Here is a 17,836-nt window from a genome sequence, read left to right as displayed (position 1 = left end):
CTGCTGAAGTTCCACAAAGAAGAGAAGCTGTGACCAGGGAAGGGAGGCATCTCTGTTTTCAATTGCGAAGTCCTTCAGGAACAGCAGTATCCACCCTGTGCTACATAAGCAGAAGCAACCAGCTCGTTGTGGGATTTTCTGATGGCTACTTGTCACTATGGAATATGAAAACTTTGAAGAGGGAGTAAGTAGTCACTTCCACTTGGTTGCACTTGGAGGTGCAGGGCTCTCAATTTTTTGCTTCAGGAAGTCATGCAGAAGGGATGTGATAGAGCTGAGTTTTTATAATTCTGTTTGTTCTGTCCAGTTGTATTTTGTGAGCCGAGGTAATGTGTGTGTTTCCATGAAAGATTTGGAATGATTTACAGCCAGTTACTGCAATTAGGGCATCCATTGAAAGGCTTCACTGTATGAATAATGTGATTTTGGTGATCATATTCTTTAAAGTGTCCATGATGGATCTAGTGAGACATGATAATTCAACATCTGTGCCTGAAAACACATTCTTTCCTACATTTCAGCCATGATGGAAATTGGTGATCGACTCATTCCCGGACCAGGAATATGTGAATGAAAGTTTGTTTGAAAGATTTGGAGATCAGAATAAGGGATATATACATTTTAAGCAATAGTGAAATTTAGAGGTGATTTGAAATCTGCCACTTGAAATATATGACCACATTCAGATAGGTGTTACTTAAGGAAATCTACAGTGCCCCACCATAAACTATCTATGTGTTGTGGATGCATTATGGATGCATACATAGACAGTGGACACATAATTATATGCAAAAAAAAGATTGTGAAGATGCAATTGAAGTTCAGAAGTTGGGAAGACAAATACTTAAGAAGTAGTGGCTTGTCAGTCATCAGTTGTTTTAAATGGAAGTATGACCATCTGTACTTTGAGGATAAGTATGCAAGCTGCTTTTTTCCCAGAAGATGCTTCTACCCTTTTACAAGCAGCCAGAGCTAGCAGGCTCTCCTTTTTTCTATATTTTTCTTTTAAACCTGTAGGCACCACTCCCAGCTTGAAGGAGGAAGGATTCCTGTCTATGCAGTTACTTTTCAAGAGCCTGAGAATGACCCCCGCAATTGTTGCTACTTGTGGGCTGTTCAGTCTACACAACAAAGGTGAATAAAATCTTGCCATAAGTCACTGTTTTGGTTTTTTTTTTTAATATTTGTTCACATTCGGTTGATAGATGTGTATTCGTTTGGTTTCTTTAACTGTAAAGGAGATGAAAAGTGTTAAGCTTACGGTGCAAGGATTTTACATTTGTAAAGAGGGGTTTGAATCTTTACTACCTTGTGGAAGAAGGCAAAGGAAACAGTGGCTATTTTTTTGTGCTTGCAGTCTCAAATTATGTCCCTTGTTTCTTGATGACTGCTTCAAGATTTGTTTGGTGTTCCCACCATTATATTCAGTACCATTTAAAGTAGTTTTGGCTGTAGATGCAGAACAGTAAACATCATCAGCAAGCTACTTAATCAGCATAGCTGTTCACAGACTGGCAGTCTTCTTAAGTTCAACTTAAAAGCAGTTTTCATGGAGAACGCTTTACTGTTGTGAGCTATTTCCAGCAATTCAGCAGTTTTTTTCCTCCATGTTGCATATTAAAGCTTTCCAAACAAAGGCAGAGCTAGCATTTACCCCTGAAGCTGTTCATGTCAAAATTTTCTCCTTTCTGTTTTAATGGCTAAATGTGACCAATTACCGTGTTTTGGGAAGCAGTGTTTTTCTTTTCAGCAAGAGCATACTCTTAAGTCAGTTTCAGCCTAGATCTAATAAAATTATAATGAGAATTGTGAAGCAGCTTTGTAATAAAATTTTCTCATTTATACCTTTTTCAGTGAAGGTGATGTTGTGAGTTTACATCTGTTGCAGTTAGCATTTGGTGACAGGAAACGCCTGGCATCAGGACAAGTCATGTATGAGGTAAGACAGGCCTGTATGTGAGAAGATGAAAATAGTAATTTTGTGTATGTAAGGATCAGTTAAGTTGACCAATTAATATTTATCATGAAAGATCAGTGAGACTTAAGAAAAAAGTCTTTTGATGAGTCTTTTTAGGCATTCTTTTGTCCGTATTTTTCAGAACAAGTCATAGAATCATGGAATGGTTTTGGTTGGAAGACCTTAAATATCATGTATTCCAATCCCCTGCCATGGCTATGGATGCCACCCACTAGATCAGTTCTCTCAGGGCCCCATCCACTCTGGCCTTGAACACTTCCAGGGATGGGACATGTGTAGCATCTCTGGGCAGCCTCACCTCCAGATCCTCACCACTCTCACAGTAAAAAATTTCTTCTAACATCTAATCTAAATCTCTGCTGTTTTAGTTGAAAACCCCTTCTCCTTTGTCCTATCACTACCTGCCCTTGTAAAATGTCAAAGCCTCCCTCTTTTTTATAAGCTCCCTTTATGTGCTGAAAGGCTGCCCTGAGGTCTCCCAGGATGAGGTTGAACTTCTGGGCTGTGAGTGCATATTGCTTCCTGTCCACCAGAACCCTCATGTCCTTCTTGGCAGGGCTGCTCAGTCACTTTTCCCAGTCTGTAGTCATGTCTGGGATTGCCCCATTCCAGGTGCAGCACCTTGTGCTTGGACTTGCTGACCTTCATGTCCTGAGATTCCTATTGGCCCACCTCTCAGGCTTCTCTAGATCTTTCTGGATGACATTCCAGCCTTTTGTTTTGTCAATGCACCTTTCAGCCTTGTGTCATCTGCAAACTTGCTTAAGGTGCACTTGATCTCACTGTGTGTGTCGTTGATGAAGATATTGAGGAGCACTGATCCCCACGCAGGTTTCTGAGAAACACACTCAACGTCAGTCTGTGCTTGGAGATAGACTGTTGGCCACAACTCTCTGGCTTGGTCCTTCGAACCAATTCCTTATCCACTGAGTAGTCTACCCTTCAAATTTGCCTGTCTTCAAATTAGAGATGGTGATGTCATGAGGGATTGTCAAAGACCTTGTAGAAGTCCAGGTAGATGACATCGGTCAGTTTTCCCTCGTCAAGTGTTTGTCACTCCATCATAGAAGATGGCCAGATTGGTCAGACACAATCTGTCCATGCTGAAGCCATACAATTTTATACTTCAGTGTCATGAGTTCCACCTGGATTCATCTGCAAGGAGCCCTTACACATGTGATTCCTGAAGAGGAAATAGCTGTTACAAATGAAATTACTCTTAATTTAAACATCACATGAATGGCATGTAGGAAGAGAAGGCAAGGCTTTGAATAGCTTTGTGTTACCAAACTATAGATTTGAGGAAGCTTCTGTCTGTCTCCCTTTCTTTCAATATGGTCATATATTTCTCTTTATACATTTCTGACCTCTATTTTATAATCTTGTTTTTCTTTTAAACTCCGTCAGCCTGACTTAAAATACACCTACAAAAATACCTACAATGTCTCTTCAGTGTTGATTCTGAAACTCAGTAGCAGTAAAGATGACTCTTGTTTTGAGTTTTGGATGGGTTATCTCTGAAATCTACTCTTAAAGCTAGCAAAAGATGTACATACAATGTACAGTGGTATGATTTGGTCAGAAAAGTCTCCATAAATTTTTAGAACTGGTTCCAGAGATGCTGTGGTATAGAATAAACAAAATATACAGGGGGTATCATTAGGTCTCAGATAATCTAACAGAGGCAAGAGGCACCTCCATAATGTTTTATAATGTTTAATTCTGTTCAGTAGTATGCACGAAACTCTACCAAGATCTTTTTGATGCAAAAGTAATCTTAATTCACATTAAGTCTTTCCTCCTATTTGACACTTGTCCTTGTATGTTCTCAGTAGTACAAAATGAAATTGAGATAATCCTTGGATTGTGGTTCAAAGATTTTTTTTTTAATAGGGACTTTGAATTTTGAATTTTTTGAATGAGCTTGAATTTTATGCTTTTTTCCTTTTGTCTGTAGGAAAGGGCCTTCCTGATTTGGAAGTGTTGCTTTTGAACAGATAAAGGTTAGGTGTTGGGAGGAAGTGGTGTTTCTTTAAAATACATCATCTATCATGGTGATGAAGTAGAAATACCTTCAGGTGGTTCAACGTGTCTGAATATGCATGTCATATCTTCATGTGCAGTTTTTAAGTGACAAAAATATACAGTGCTCTAGAGGAACAGAACACCTTGTTTACTTGGGGCTTTTTTATGTTTGGTTTTGTTGGGTTTTTTTTAAGGGTTTTCATTGCAGTTCACTCCTGCATCTTGTAGTGCTCTAAGTACTTTGGCAAGTTAATAGGGGAAAGTTTCTTTAATCTTCTCAAGATTTGCTTTTGAATTTCAGTTTTGTTTTATCCTCTTAAAAGAAAATTTTTAGCTAAGTCTTAGTGACAAGGACACTACCTTTTACTGTGTGCTGCACTGGGGAAAAAGCAATTGTCTCTGTTTCCTTCATGGCTACTACTTCTTTCCATCTGAACAATTTAATGTTAAAATGTGAGACCTTTAACTGTTTGGCAGTTATTTGTCTTGGTTGTCTTTTCTGAACAAGATGTGACTAATGTCAGTTTGTACCTCAGAGAGTTGAAATGTTTCATCAGTCTTTAAAAATGGATTTACTAGAAATTCCCGATGACACTCTTAGAAAAAAAGCACACAAAGTGATAGAAAATGTTACTGTGTTTGTGACCTGAAAAACCTGTGGTGTAGTTAAAGTAAGACTTGGATCCCTCTACAGACTATACAACCAGTAGTACATTCACAGGCATATGTTGAAAGATTATAACAGGAACCAATCTTAGAAGGCTGTTGAAGAGAGCTGAACATCTGCACTCTCTGAGGAGGAAAGACAGATAAACCACTTAATAGTGTACTTTCATGCTGAGACCTGATAGCATCTACTTCCAAAAAATCCCCACAAAACAATTCTTAATCTCTTCCCAAGGGATGCATCACGATAGGATCTGTGTTCACCAGTGGACACTTAAGTGTTGGAATACTTCTTGTTGTCACAGAGTGGTCAGTATGACATGATGGTTCTCTTCTTGTTGGTCTTCAGTGACATGAAATTTAAGAGTTGTTCCCATTTGCCAGGCCAAGCCTGAATAAACAAGGAGAAATTAATCTAATGCTGCTCCTTGTTCACTGGGTATAAGTCATAGGAGCTTAAAATATTTGTCTGCTTACATCACTGCTGTACATCCCAGGAATCAGACTTGAGGCTGTGAAACCGTACATCTTTGACTTCATATCATGGTAAAAGTCACAAATGGACCTTTTGGAACATGTGGCACTGTGTTTTTATAAACGTGTCAGACTTGGGTCTCTTGCCTTCAAGGCTGGTTTAAATCTGCTCAAGTAAGAAAACTGAAAGGTAAACTTAAATTAGACTTGCAAAGACCTCTTTTAGATCATCTCAGCAGCTGCTGTATCTTGTAGGTCAATTCATGGTCCTGGAGCATATCCTTACATTGTTGTGCACAAGGCTTGAGTACAGTCTCTGTGTTCATGTCAGTGTCTGACCAGTGCAACTCCTTTGAACACTGTCATTTTTAACTGGTCTGGAATGTCATTTCTCAATATCTTCCATGCACTGGAGTTCCTTAACTTAGGTTTGCTTACCCCAGTGTGGAAAACTTGAAATATGTGAAATATGCAGCTTTGGTTAGGAAGTTGTCTTTGGCAGGAACTACTTGGTATTACTTTCTCCTTCCCCTCTGCACTGAAAGGTGAAATGGCTCTTCATACATGAATGAAAGCAGAAATTTCTAGTCATTAAAATTAATGCCGGACAGGTTTATGGAATTTTAGTGCTTTATCTTGTGGAACTGTCTTTTGGAATGGTGAATTTCTTGTTCAGGACATCATCTCTGTTAAAATTGGTTTTAGTGATTAGTTATCCTACAGTGAAGATGAGGTTCTTTGCTTAGGCTTCATGTTAGTTTTTCAAAGAGATGGTTTTGATTTTTCTTATCAGCCCTGCATATATCTGTTACTTCCAACATTCCTTAATAAAATAGTGTGAACTGTGCATGCTTCAGAGCAAAGTTTTGCTAAGGAAATGCTAATATTTGAAAATGTGCAAAGCCTTTTCAGCCAATATCTGTTAAAATTTCACACTTAATTCTCTTGAATGTCAAATGTAGTTTTTATTTGCTATCAGAAATAAGTTTATTAGAAATAAACAGTACAATATGCATGTTATATTAGGTATATACATTCTTTCTTAGTGGATCTAATGAAAACTACCTTATTTTCTTTTTGGTTTTTTTCCACACAGGGTTTGGAATACTGTGATGAAAGGTACAGTTTAGACCTCACTGGTGGAATCTTCCCCTTGAGAGGGCAGACCAGCAATACTAAATTGCTCAGCTGTCAGACCATAGAAAAATTTCGCAATCATGCTGACAGAGAGGACAACGTTAATGAAGGTTTGTTCTGATGTCCCTGCTTGGTTATTCTGAACTACATGCTTTGGAAATCTAAGCAGTAAATGCTGTTCTGTACCCACAGTCTTAAAGTCTTAAATATTCATCTAACTGACCTTGTTGGGCTTATTTAAAAAGCAAAATTGTTTGCTGAAGTTATGTGGAACTTTTTTATCCCTCTGAACATAATTTTTTAAGGGAAAAAATAGACTTTTGTTTGCTGGGATGGTAGAGCAGTGTACGGGGTCATCTGTATAAGGCTGGTCAGTCAGTTTGTTCTGCCAGTTGTCTTCATTGAACAGTAAGATCCTTCTGTCTATTGCTTAGGAATGTTACCTGAATGTTTTTTATCCTGATGAAACCTCTGGCTGCATCCATTTAGCACCTGATCACTAGTGGTGTTCCCCAGGGCTCAGTATTGGAGCCAGTTCTAATTGATATCTTTTTTTGATGATCTGATGAACAACTTGATGAGCTAATAATTGTGTATTTGGTTTGTTTTGGAACAGATACAATTTGAAAAAGAGGCAGTATGATTAAAACCTATCTCATGGACATTTGCTATTCTGTATATGGTTTTTATCATTCTTAATGAAGTGTTGTGTTTCTTGAGTGAAATAACAGCATTAAGCCAAAATAGAAAGTGGTGTTTTAAAACCAGCAAATATCTCATATTTTCTACAACAAGAAACAATGTCTTGTCTTTGACAGTAATCTCTCCTGACACCAGTGTATCAATCTTCAGTTGGCAAGTGAATACCTATGGTCAGGGAAAACCATCTACTTACCTGGGAGTGTTTGACATCAATCGCTGGTATCATGCCCAAATGCCAGACTCGCTGAGGTAGGTTTTAATTAAGAAGTTTCAATATCCCTACAAAAGGTTAATTTCAAAATTGCTATTGAGCTTATGCGCTTGTTTTCTTTAAGGCCAGAAGAATTCCTTCATGATTGCCCCTATTTTGCACTGTGGTCACTGGATCCTGTTATAAGCATGACTTCTCCAAACCTCATTTTGGATATTCTGGTACACGAGCGTAGTCTGAGTCGGGGGGTTCCTCCTTCTTATCCACCACCTGAACAGTTCTTTAATCCAAGCACCTATAATTTTGGTAGGTATTTCACTGCTTTTCATTTGAATAGTGACAAGCTTCGGTGGAGGTCAAATGCCACTTGAGTGGTTCTCTTTCTTGTTCATTATTTGTCGCACGAAAACCAAACCAAAAAAAGCCCCACAAACCTCCATTCTGCCTACCTTGTCCTGACAAGGCACTTAGTCTTGTGAAACATACCTGACAGGCAGCTGAGCTTTGGGTTTTGGGGCTTCTGTGACATGGCCTGGGAAGGGGTGATGGTCCCAAAATGAAATACCTTTGAGCTGAGGCCCAAAGCAGAGCACTGGGTAGCACTCAAGTTTCTAGAGACAGAGAGTAAGTCCTTTTTATGGGACGTGTGTAAGTGGTGTGATGAAGGAAAGGGGTGCTGGAGGTTTGTCTTTGCAGACAGCACTATTTACAAAGCATAAACTGGTGAGAAGGTGCCAAGGTCTGTCAAATGTTCCTTGTTTCTGCAGATGTGACGTGCTTGCTCAGCTCGGGAGTTGTTCACATGACTTGCACTGGCTTCCAGAAGGAGGTGACTTTTTTTATTGTATTGAGGGTGTCAAGAGATGAACCTTTTGTAACTTTTCTCTTGCTGTGCTTTGAGTGTCAGAGACCACTTGATGCTCACGCTGCCCATCCACATGCATAGCTGCAGTCATATCCTGCCAGTTTCATGCAAATGGCACTGGAGGCATGAGCAGGGATTGAATGGCTGGAAAGGAGGAGTGTGGCGGAAGCTGGGGAAAGTGTTTACTTCTTTGTATGATGTGGAGTTAGGGTTTTGATCCCTGATGAATTTGAGCATGGAGAGAGGGAAAAGTGATTTAACTGTTGAGGAAGAAATGCATGTTTTTTCTCTCAGCCTTGGCCAAATTCTAATTTCTGAGCCACTGCACAGCTTTTGACAAACCCTTTCAAATTAAGTTCCCGCTCACTAAATATACCCATAATACATCATCTTCCTCACAAACGAGCGCAGAGTCTTTCAAAGAGTGATTTGTAGTTGTATTTGTTTTAACCTCTTACAGAATGTAATTTGTGTCAATGTTCAGGGAAAAGCAAGGCCTGTATATTGACAGAGAGGCTGGAAAATACTTTCTTGCCTTCAACCTTGCAAGGGCCTTTTCTTCTGTAGGATATTTTTTTAGAAACTCAAACTGTTAGTGTTCTGCTATCTTTAAGACTCTACTTAGCAATGCTTACCAAAAATGCTAACCTAAAGCCTGCTGCTTCTAATGCAGCTTTCTGGCAGTCTAAGTGATCTTAGTGATTGAATGCTGTCTTAACCTGTGTGTTTTGATTGATGTTTCAGACCCTGAAGCTTTTGAAGAAATCTGGTCCTTTAATAAGTGAAGCCATCCGTGACAGCTACTCTCGGTGTCTTGTAGCTGGCTTGCTGTCTCCAAGACTGGTTGATGTCCAGCCATCCAGTCTGAGTCAGGTGGGTGTATGCTGGAAAATCCAGAGGGAAGTATATCCATCTTGTCTGAAGGCTGTAGAAGCTACAAGACCATGATTTTTGATTGCAAGTTGCTCTGAGAAGGAGGTTTTGGCATACAGTTAGCAGAAGTAATAATGTTCTTCTGACTGTGAGCAGCCCTGAGAGGTTTGTCTTCAGTGACCCGTCTGTAAATTCCATGCCCCAGGTCTGCATGCGGAAGTATTCAGTCAGTGCTGGGCTCGTGCATCAGAAAGCAGTTCTCCCTCGGCACAGCCTTCATCCTCTTCATGCCCTCAGTGTCTCAGAGCCTTGGGTGCAGGGCAGTAGGTGGCTCCGATGGTGCCTCCCTCAGATGTGCACTATTGCAAACACCAGCTTGCTGCACTAGACGTTATTTCCTTCCAAGAAAGTGCTAACCGGTTATAGTGGTGCTCTCTACCTGACAACTGCATCACCACTTCCTCTCATTATCCCTTCATCAGGGAATTTCCCTTCCCTGCACCCTCTCAAACTGATCTTTACCTCTGTAGCCTTTGCCTTGAGCTGTGGTAGATTGATTTCCTCCTCTTAGACTGCCCTCTTGCTGCAGCACCTGCCTCACCTGTATCTCTCAACACTGCTGCATTCTGTCACCACAGTGGCTTCACACCCCTCTCTTCTGGGTTTTCCATTTTCAGTGCAGTAAACTTTGTTTCTCATCTGAAGGCTTTCATGAAAGAAGGAGCCTTTGTGATGAACAGCCCATCTTTCTCCAGGCAGGGTCAAAGCTGAAGGGTTCGATGGTCATCATGGAGTGGAGCAGCAAGCACTAGGACGGGGAGAGCAGTCTTCTCCCTGCCTTCATCTTCCTGTCTGTGGGATTCTTCACCAGACTGTGGAAATGTGTCAGGAAAAATAACACTTCTGCATAGTGTGGCAGCTAAAACAAATTTGGCAAGCAGACTCAGCTTATTTTGCAAGCCTTATATAGGCTTTTACATTCTGATTAGATGTTCTCATGTCAACTCTGGTGTGAAATTATTTGGGATAGCAAGAAATTTTATGATGACCTTTACTGAATTGTGACTATATTGTTCAGACACTGCATTAAATAGGGATTGCTTTGGAATACTAGAAAGAAAAAATTCAGAATTAGGGTCAAATATCTTGGAACTTTGGTACCCTAAGTAGTATCTGGCACGTTTCCTTGTCTGAAACCAGACTTCAGAAAAAGATGGAAATATCCTGTATGTCTTCTAATATGTAGAAATTGCTCTTAAATGTCATGATTTTAGTTAGAATGCAAACCTTTAAAATTTGTTTAAAAAAATAGAGGAAAGAAAAAAAGAAAAATTTGTTGCAGGATCATTTCCCTTGAAATAAATATCTGAGCTTGAATAAGCTGCTACATTATTTCCCATGTGTGTGCATGCCTGTGTATTATCCTTCTCAAGGACTGCCATGGCATTAGAATACAGTAATTGAACAGGCTGAAATTCCAGCCCATTAGAATTGAAATGTTTATGGTACTTTATGGTACTTTACTTCTTTGTGGTACTTTAACAAATTGTAACTTAATGTTTTGGCTATTAACGCTGCTTCCTGTCTTGCTGCTTTCGGGAACTACTTGGCTTCAGCTTCACTGTTTCCATGCAAACACAGTGGTGTTTGCTCTGTCCCCTTCACATGTTCCTGATGGCAAAGGGGTGTGCTCAAAGTGTATAATGGGTATTAGCAGAGGATGTTACTGGAAATAGTTAATTGGGACTCTGTAAATGAAGAATGAAACCCTGAGGCACAGAAATGGAGACTGAAACTAGCCTGCATGAAGTTGAAATGTCAGAGGAAAACGTTCCTGTGTTCCTCAAACCAACAAGCAGTCCAGCCTGTGGCTGGAATGAGGAAAGAGTCAAGAATATGGAACTAGCAGCATTTGCAGCTAATGTCTGAATGGGTATCCAGTTAGAAGCAAACACTTCTGTCAGTGGCTCAGGTAGTGTCCGATTCAGAGCTCCTACATGGGTCACCAACAGAAACTGCAGTGTTTATCAAGGTGAGACTGAGAGGAAAAGTCTGTGAGGTTGTGATTTGCTTTTGTCTGTTCTGTTCAGGAGGAGCAGTTAGAGGCTGTGTTGTCAGCTGCTGTGCAGACAGGTTCTTTAGAAGTTCTGACGGGATGCATTAAACACTGGACTTCCGAAGGTAATGCTGCTTCCATTGTTTTTATGTTGTGTGTGTTTTGCTTAGAAATCGTGGCTTCATGTCCTTTTTGTTTTCTGTTTTTAAAGAGCAGCCAAGTTCTGCTGTAAATTTACGGTTTGTTCTTGAGTGGACGTGGAACAAAGTGATCTGTACAAAAGATGAACTGGACCAAATCTGTGAGTAGCGGTGTGGTGGTTTTTGAAACCTTGAGTCATCCTTTGTAAAGGATCTTCTTCAGTAGTCTGCCAGTGTATGCTGCTGGTTTTTTAAGTGGTTCTTTAAGTCTCTTGTGGTTGTTGAAGTGTTGAAGTTTGGAAGTGTGCAGTGGCTCTGCTGAGTGATGATTCAATATTTTTCCTTGACAAGGTGTTCCGCTGTTTGATGGCTCCTGCAACTTCATTGACCCGCAGACATTACAGTCCCTCCAGCACTGCCAGCTGCTGCTGAGCAACCTCAGCACAGTCCTGAACTGTTTCCTAACAGAAGCCCGAGAGCTTACTGAGAAAGGTTGGTGAGAGCACTGCTAGGCCTCTGGTCTGCTAGTTAACATTTGGAAGGATGCTTGGGTTGTAACTGAGGAGGCAGGAGCTGCTGTTGTTTTGGATGGTTGGGAGAGAGTTGGGTAGAGCTGGGAGGAGGGGTTTAAATCTGAGCAGTTGGGACTTTGATTTAAGCCACTTTGAGTTCAGGGGAGCAGCTTGTTGTGGAGTTCATGAGGCTGGGTAGGGGAGGCTACAGTGGTTCAGCATTGAGCTGAGTAAGCACCTGGGCAGCAATTGCAGCAACTGAGTGTGGTAATGCTGAGAAGTGTTCCTAATTGTTAGCTAGCAATTGATAGTTGTGTGCAAATTGCTGGGAAATACAGTAGAAACTGAAATGAATAAAGCAATTTCCTTGAGGTTTTTTGGCTTCTGATTTTATAAATTGTTGTTGGCATGTTAAGGGAAAAAAGAGGACTATATATAAGAGGACTCTTTCGCTAAAATAAAAATCTCTGCTATGTGGAAAACATACATTTTCTTCCTTCCTTCCTTATGTAATAGATAAGACTATTATTTTTCAGTTTAATCTTTAGTGATTCCGTTTCTTTGTAGTGATTGGTTTTTGTTTTGAGTGTGAACAGTGATTTTTTTCCTTCAAATTCATAATTGATCCAGAGGGACAACTACACGTAAGAAGAGTTTCACCATGGTCTTTTATACTTTGTGTTTGTTTTGCTGAATGAAGCTTTGTAAAAAGGGGAGGAATATCCAAAACATCTTATGCCTTTTTTTCAGGTTTTACAGACTTGACAAATAAGCAGATGGTAACCAGCCTCATTTCTTTGTACGCACAAGTGGTGATCTGGTTCTGTCGATCCAGTCTCCTTCCTGAGGGTTTAGGTAAGCAGAGCCTGTAGTACCAAAACACTTGAGGTTGTGTCATTTCTGTTTGTCTAGTCCAAAGTTTTAGTTGAAAAACGTTGTCTTACTTCTTTAACTTGCTTTTACTTTATCACCTGTAGATGATCACATGCATTTGTCCAGACCTTTCTACAATTACCCTCTGATTCAGAGCTACTATATGGGTCACCGAGAGAAACTTGAGCGTTTATCAAGGTAAGACTTGGAGGAATTCTCTAGAAAACTGCCACTGTTAGACTGTGTGAGAGTGGTTATTTTTGCAGTTAAAACCCTTTGTCTGCACTCCTTGGCATTACACAATGTAACAGAGCATGAAAGCAAACCTGGAACCCAAAAGGTCATTCTCTCTTGGGCAACTCTTCTCTTGGGTTTATGCGCTGGACTCCTTAATGAATAAGTTCGTTGTGAGCTAAGGACCGTCTTTGCTGTAACTCTGAAATCTGTGCCACTGAGAGGCTGGAATGAGTGTTTTGCTCTGTGCAAGCCCTTGCTCCCTTTTGTTGCAGAGGCAAATGGGATTCTGATTGCTTGATGATTGATGGAATGGTTTCCCAGTTGGGAGAGGAAGTGGAGAAGTTGTGGCGGAGAGATGAAGGCGGCACTGGGAAATACCCACCTGTTAGTTTACATGTGAGTGTTCTGTTCACTGAAAACCCCAGCAGCAGTCCCCTAAAGCTAATGATGGTGAAAGACAGGAGCATTAGAAAACCTTTTCATCTTTCATTTCAGGCACTGCTGGATCTCTATTTGCTAGAAAGCATTGAAGAAAGCGACAAACATGCGATTGTATCCTTTCCAGATTCTGTCATTACTTCTTCAGTGTGCGCACATAAAAGTTTTTCATACTTGTCACCTCTGTGTGGTTAACAACACTTTTAAATTTATGCCTCAAACACAGTGTGAGTGAACACATTTATAATAGAATTAAGTCCTTGACAGAAGCATTGCTTAATTTCTTTCTAGATTGGAATTTTTCTGATTTCTTTTTTATATGTTTTGTTGCAAAGTCTTTTCTCATATGAGAAAACATGTTCTCTAAGTTGTATTCAAGATAAAAACCTCACTTAGTTCTTCTCAAATTTTAACGCAGTTACCAATTTTTCAAGACACCCCTATATGTAGCATATGACTGCTTGTTAGTATGGTGCCCTAAAATGTACTGGTTCAGAGCAAAAGGGTTTATAACAGTGGTTTTCCAGTTTCTGATTTTTGCCAAAATCATTTGTTTCCCAGCCTTGCTAACAGTGTTTGGTTTTGGGTTTGTTTTGTGTAAAAAGTGCACTGGATATTCATTGGCGGAAACCTAATTTTTAGGCTGCTGAAACATGCAGCATTACCTTTGTTGTTTTTTGGCTAAGCCAAGAGTGGGGCCAGGAGAGCAAAGGGGTTAAAAATGCTTGTAGTCCCAAGGTGCCTCACTCAGACATTTTCTTAACATGGGATGTCAGAAAGGGAAGGTAACACTTTCAGTGAGGGATCCACATGCAGTTTTAAACACTGTTTCAGTCAATGCTAATTTGAATTGTAAAGGCACCATAACATGTGTTGGTTTTGTGAAGACAGGAAATGAGGAGAAGAAAACAGCTGTAGAACTTGTTTTCTTTAATAATTAAGCATTGGATGTTGAGTGTCCAACTGGTAGCTTCACTGACAGAAGCAGAAGCCTGGGTTTGTAACAGCAATATATAAATACCCAATATCTTCCTTTTTGATTGCCTTACGGAAATCCACAAGTGTTTCTTTCTGGAAGTATATTCAGAATACAGTTTTAAGATTAGGGCCTGACTATTGCTATAATGGGCTGTAATAGCTTAAAATGGCAAGATCATACTTTGGGATGTTCTGCTTTCTGCTATTTTCATGTTCTTATTTCATTGTTTTGCTAACTGTAATGTGATACAAGTTTTTGGTCTTAGCAATTTATTCACCTTAATTAGATACTCTCAGACAATTTACTTGCTGCTGGATATTATGCATTCCTTTCCAAATAAAACAGAAACTTCAATTGACTCCTTTCCAACTGCCTTTGCTATCCCTTGGGGTCTTGTTAAGCTGATTCGAGGGTTTTGGCTTCTAGATCACAATGATTATGAAGTAAGTATGAAACAGTTGAGTTAGACACACATGGCACTGCAGAGCTGTAACCAATAAAAATATTTTTTAAATTGTTACTTAGGTATAAGGAGCTATCGAAGCATTGGAAGCTTTTTTTTAACACTGGTCTGACCTCTTCAGCAACAAGTTATGATTTGAAATTTTGCTGTAACTACTTTAACAGGAAATTGATTGAAGCAAAGGAGTAATCAATACTTAATATTTGAATTTTCAAAGCTGTCTATGGTTAAGTTTTCAGCAGACTGCTTGGGCACTGTTTCTAGAAGAGTGTTTTGGGTACTTGAAGCATGGAAGCTGTGATGGTAACAGGAACATTTGGGATAAAAGACTGCAGGAGTAACTTTTCGACCTCATAGCTATTCTTCCTGATACTGAATGTTGTTCTTGTCACTGTGCTAATACGACCAATTTTTTTACAGCGTAAGTTATCAAATAATGTATTTATTAAAAGTGATCTCTGTACACGGGGTTTTGTGAACTTAGAAAAATCTGAATTGTTCCTCTTAAAGCATTCACTTTGTTCTGGGTGGCTGATTTTTTTTTTCCTGCAAATACTGAAGAATTTTTACTGATGTGTCCTGGATCAAGTATTTTCATATTTAGACCTCTAAGTTGGTCTAACCCACGTCCAGCCTTGCTGCAGAAAGTTTTGACTCTTTGTTGCATGAGTGTGTGCATCTATGGTAATGAAGCTGCTCTCAACTTGTGCAGAATTCCCTGGCCCTGCTCTTCCATCCAGCTACACTCAAGACTGTGTCATGGCAACACATGAGGATAATCCAGTCCCTGATGTGCCAGGGAGAGCACAGGCGAGCCCTCAGGTACATGCAGATGATGAAGCCGTCGATGTCCAGCAGCAGTGAGGTGCGGCTGTTCCTCACCGTGCTGTTGTCCAATAGGTAAGGAAACCTCCCCTCTTTTGGCATTCACATCTTGGGAGATGTGGAGAACTGATGACACAAATGGGGCTCCCCTCCATTTCCTTTGAGCTTTGAATGGATGCCGTCACTGTGGGGCATCTTTTTGGCCTCAGTGTTCCCATTCCTTTCCATGTCCCAAATCTTAACTGCAGGTGCATGGTGGAGGCTTGGGGTCTGTTGCAGCAACACACCACAAAGTTAAACATAGAAGAGCTGCTAAAGCACATGTATGAAATCTGTCAGGAGATGGGGCTGATGGAGGATTTGCTGAAGCTGCCCTTCACAGACACAGAAAAAGTGAGTTTGGAGAAGAAACAAAAAAAATCTTGTCTCTTTGGCAAGAGAAGAGGCAGAATCGTAATGAAGTTTGAAATGTGTTATTTCTCACAGGAGTGTTTGGAGAAATTTTTACAGACCAAATCTGGTATTCAGAACCATGAATTCCTCTTAGTCCACCATCTGCAGCGTGCCAACTACATCCCAGCACTCCAGCTGAATCAGTCCATGAAGGCCAATCTGATGGTAAGGGTAGCAGTCCTCCTGAGTGAATTAAGAATTAAAATTTACAGACCATGATTGACTCCAGTCAAAAGACTTTGTTTGCATCTGAGGAATAAATATATATCTTGTCTTTTCATTCAGTTCCTCAGATCCCTCTGTTATGTATGGTTTAGGTTATGGAAGTTGTTTGTGTTACTGGTTTCTGTGGAATGAAGAGTATGTTGTATGCCATGTCTCGTATCTAGCTTTTACCTGAGAGCAGTCTAGATGCTCCACAGGTAAAATCTGCCTTTTAGGTTGTAGTTATCAGTTTTGGAGTTGTTTGGAGTTTCTACGTTTTCGGGTTTTTTTACTAGCCTTCCTTGCACTTATGTGAAACAACCCGGTAAAATTGGTGTCTGCTCCTGGGTGGAACACAGAACTTGCTGTGGCTCTGTGCGGGGGATTTATTCTCCTGTATCTGTAGAGCAAATTTAGGCCTTAGTTAGAAAGAGCAATTAGTTCTGTGCAATGAACTTCTGGTGAATTGTTAACTTCTTGCTGTACACATTTCCCTTGTCAGAATGATCGTGATCCTCGCTTGAGAGAGAGAGCAGTAGCCAGAAATTCTCTCTTAGACCAGTATGGCAAGATCCTTCCCACAGTTCAAAGGAAGTTGGCAGTAGAGAGAGCCAAGCCGTACCGTTTGCCTTCATCAGTCTTAAGAGAAGGTAATTTTAGAGAAGGGAACGAGGATGTGCAGCTGGCCATCACTGTGAATACACAGGGCTGATACTTCTCCCTCTTGCTTTACAGTCCCAAGGCCAAAGCCATTATCAACAGCAACAAGGCAGGTTAATGCAGGAAATGTGCATACAAGAGCAACTTTCATTAGTAAAGTGTTGTCCAAAATTGGAGAAGTATGGTTAGGAAATGAGGAGAAAACAAATATCTCACGATATGATAGGTAAGCAGCCTTTTATAAAAGTTACACTTAATCTGCATGTGTGGAGAGGAAGGTGGAGAGAGAGTGAGTTGTAGGGGGAGAGAAAGAGATTTCAGTTTGAAATGTGTTAGTTTTTTGGTGGGAAGGTAGACATGAATAAAGCTTTTATTTTGCAATTCTGCACATATATAACAGCTAACAATCAATTCCTCAAGTGTAGTGTTTGGAGAGTTTCTCTGCTATGATAATCTCTCTACAAATGCGCATATTTATATTATGACGAATGTGTTTACAGTGTTTAAGAAGCTGAAACTCAAACTGTTTGTCACTACCATGAAGCTGTTGGTGTACCAACTTTTATAGACACATTTGTGTGATCACATAGTAATCTTTTACCAGTTCCTGCTTGGTTATTTAAAAATAAGCAGAATTAGTTAGAGTGGAGAAGAGGCTTATTGTCAGGTGATTGTCCTACATGGGATGTAGGTAAATAAACTTTAATTCTGATATGGCAGAACTTTGAGGGAATGAAAACCAATTACGTTTTCATTTTCCTTCTAGTCCTAGAACTACAGAGCCAGCAGTCAGTACGCATCCTGTCCCTGGTGCAGAGTTGCCTGATGCATTTCTTGGGACACCTATTACAAAACTTTCTCAAAGATGTTCAAGGTATAGTAGATCTACAGACTTTATATTTCAAAATTGTATTGTTTATCATGTATATACATGTGCATGTGTGTATGCTTTTTTGGTTTACCAGGGGTTCTGTTGGATTTAGTGTTGTATCTCAAAGAAAAAGTCAACTTAGGGACAAAATTAGGTACACAATTTGAAATGTAGATGAGTTTTCTCCACTGCTG

The 17,836-nt window shown here is 40.0% G+C and overlaps 1 protein-coding gene across 1 annotated transcript in view; it reads left to right on the top strand.

Moving 5' to 3' along the window:
• AHCTF1 (AT-hook containing transcription factor 1) overlaps positions 1-17,836 on the top strand; it is a 36,172-nt gene that overhangs the window by 6,066 nt on the left and 12,270 nt on the right. Inside the window, exons 5-26 of the mRNA XM_031060116.1 lie at positions 10-184; positions 1,018-1,134; positions 1,855-1,939; positions 6,240-6,390; positions 7,099-7,231; positions 7,318-7,499; positions 7,961-8,022; positions 8,803-8,931; positions 11,022-11,112; positions 11,199-11,288; positions 11,479-11,619; positions 12,390-12,494; positions 12,617-12,710; positions 13,022-13,145; positions 13,245-13,301; positions 14,463-14,609; positions 15,342-15,529; positions 15,703-15,847; positions 15,941-16,072; positions 16,614-16,761; positions 16,847-16,997; positions 17,538-17,645. Coding sequence (XP_030915976.1) covers positions 10-184; positions 1,018-1,134; positions 1,855-1,939; positions 6,240-6,390; positions 7,099-7,231; positions 7,318-7,499; positions 7,961-8,022; positions 8,803-8,931; positions 11,022-11,112; positions 11,199-11,288; positions 11,479-11,619; positions 12,390-12,494; positions 12,617-12,710; positions 13,022-13,145; positions 13,245-13,301; positions 14,463-14,609; positions 15,342-15,529; positions 15,703-15,847; positions 15,941-16,072; positions 16,614-16,761; positions 16,847-16,997; positions 17,538-17,645 — 2,755 coding nt within the window. The remainder of the gene's footprint in view (positions 1-9; positions 185-1,017; positions 1,135-1,854; positions 1,940-6,239; positions 6,391-7,098; positions 7,232-7,317; positions 7,500-7,960; positions 8,023-8,802; positions 8,932-11,021; positions 11,113-11,198; positions 11,289-11,478; positions 11,620-12,389; positions 12,495-12,616; positions 12,711-13,021; positions 13,146-13,244; positions 13,302-14,462; positions 14,610-15,341; positions 15,530-15,702; positions 15,848-15,940; positions 16,073-16,613; positions 16,762-16,846; positions 16,998-17,537; positions 17,646-17,836) is intronic.

The sequence above is a fragment of the Geospiza fortis genome, unplaced genomic scaffold (assembly GCF_000277835.1).
Source record: "Geospiza fortis unplaced genomic scaffold, GeoFor_1.0 scaffold41, whole genome shotgun sequence".
Taxonomy (NCBI): domain Eukaryota; kingdom Metazoa; phylum Chordata; class Aves; order Passeriformes; family Thraupidae; genus Geospiza; species Geospiza fortis.
Note: the sequence above shows the minus strand (reverse complement) of the source record. Positions and strands in the feature narration are given on the sequence as shown.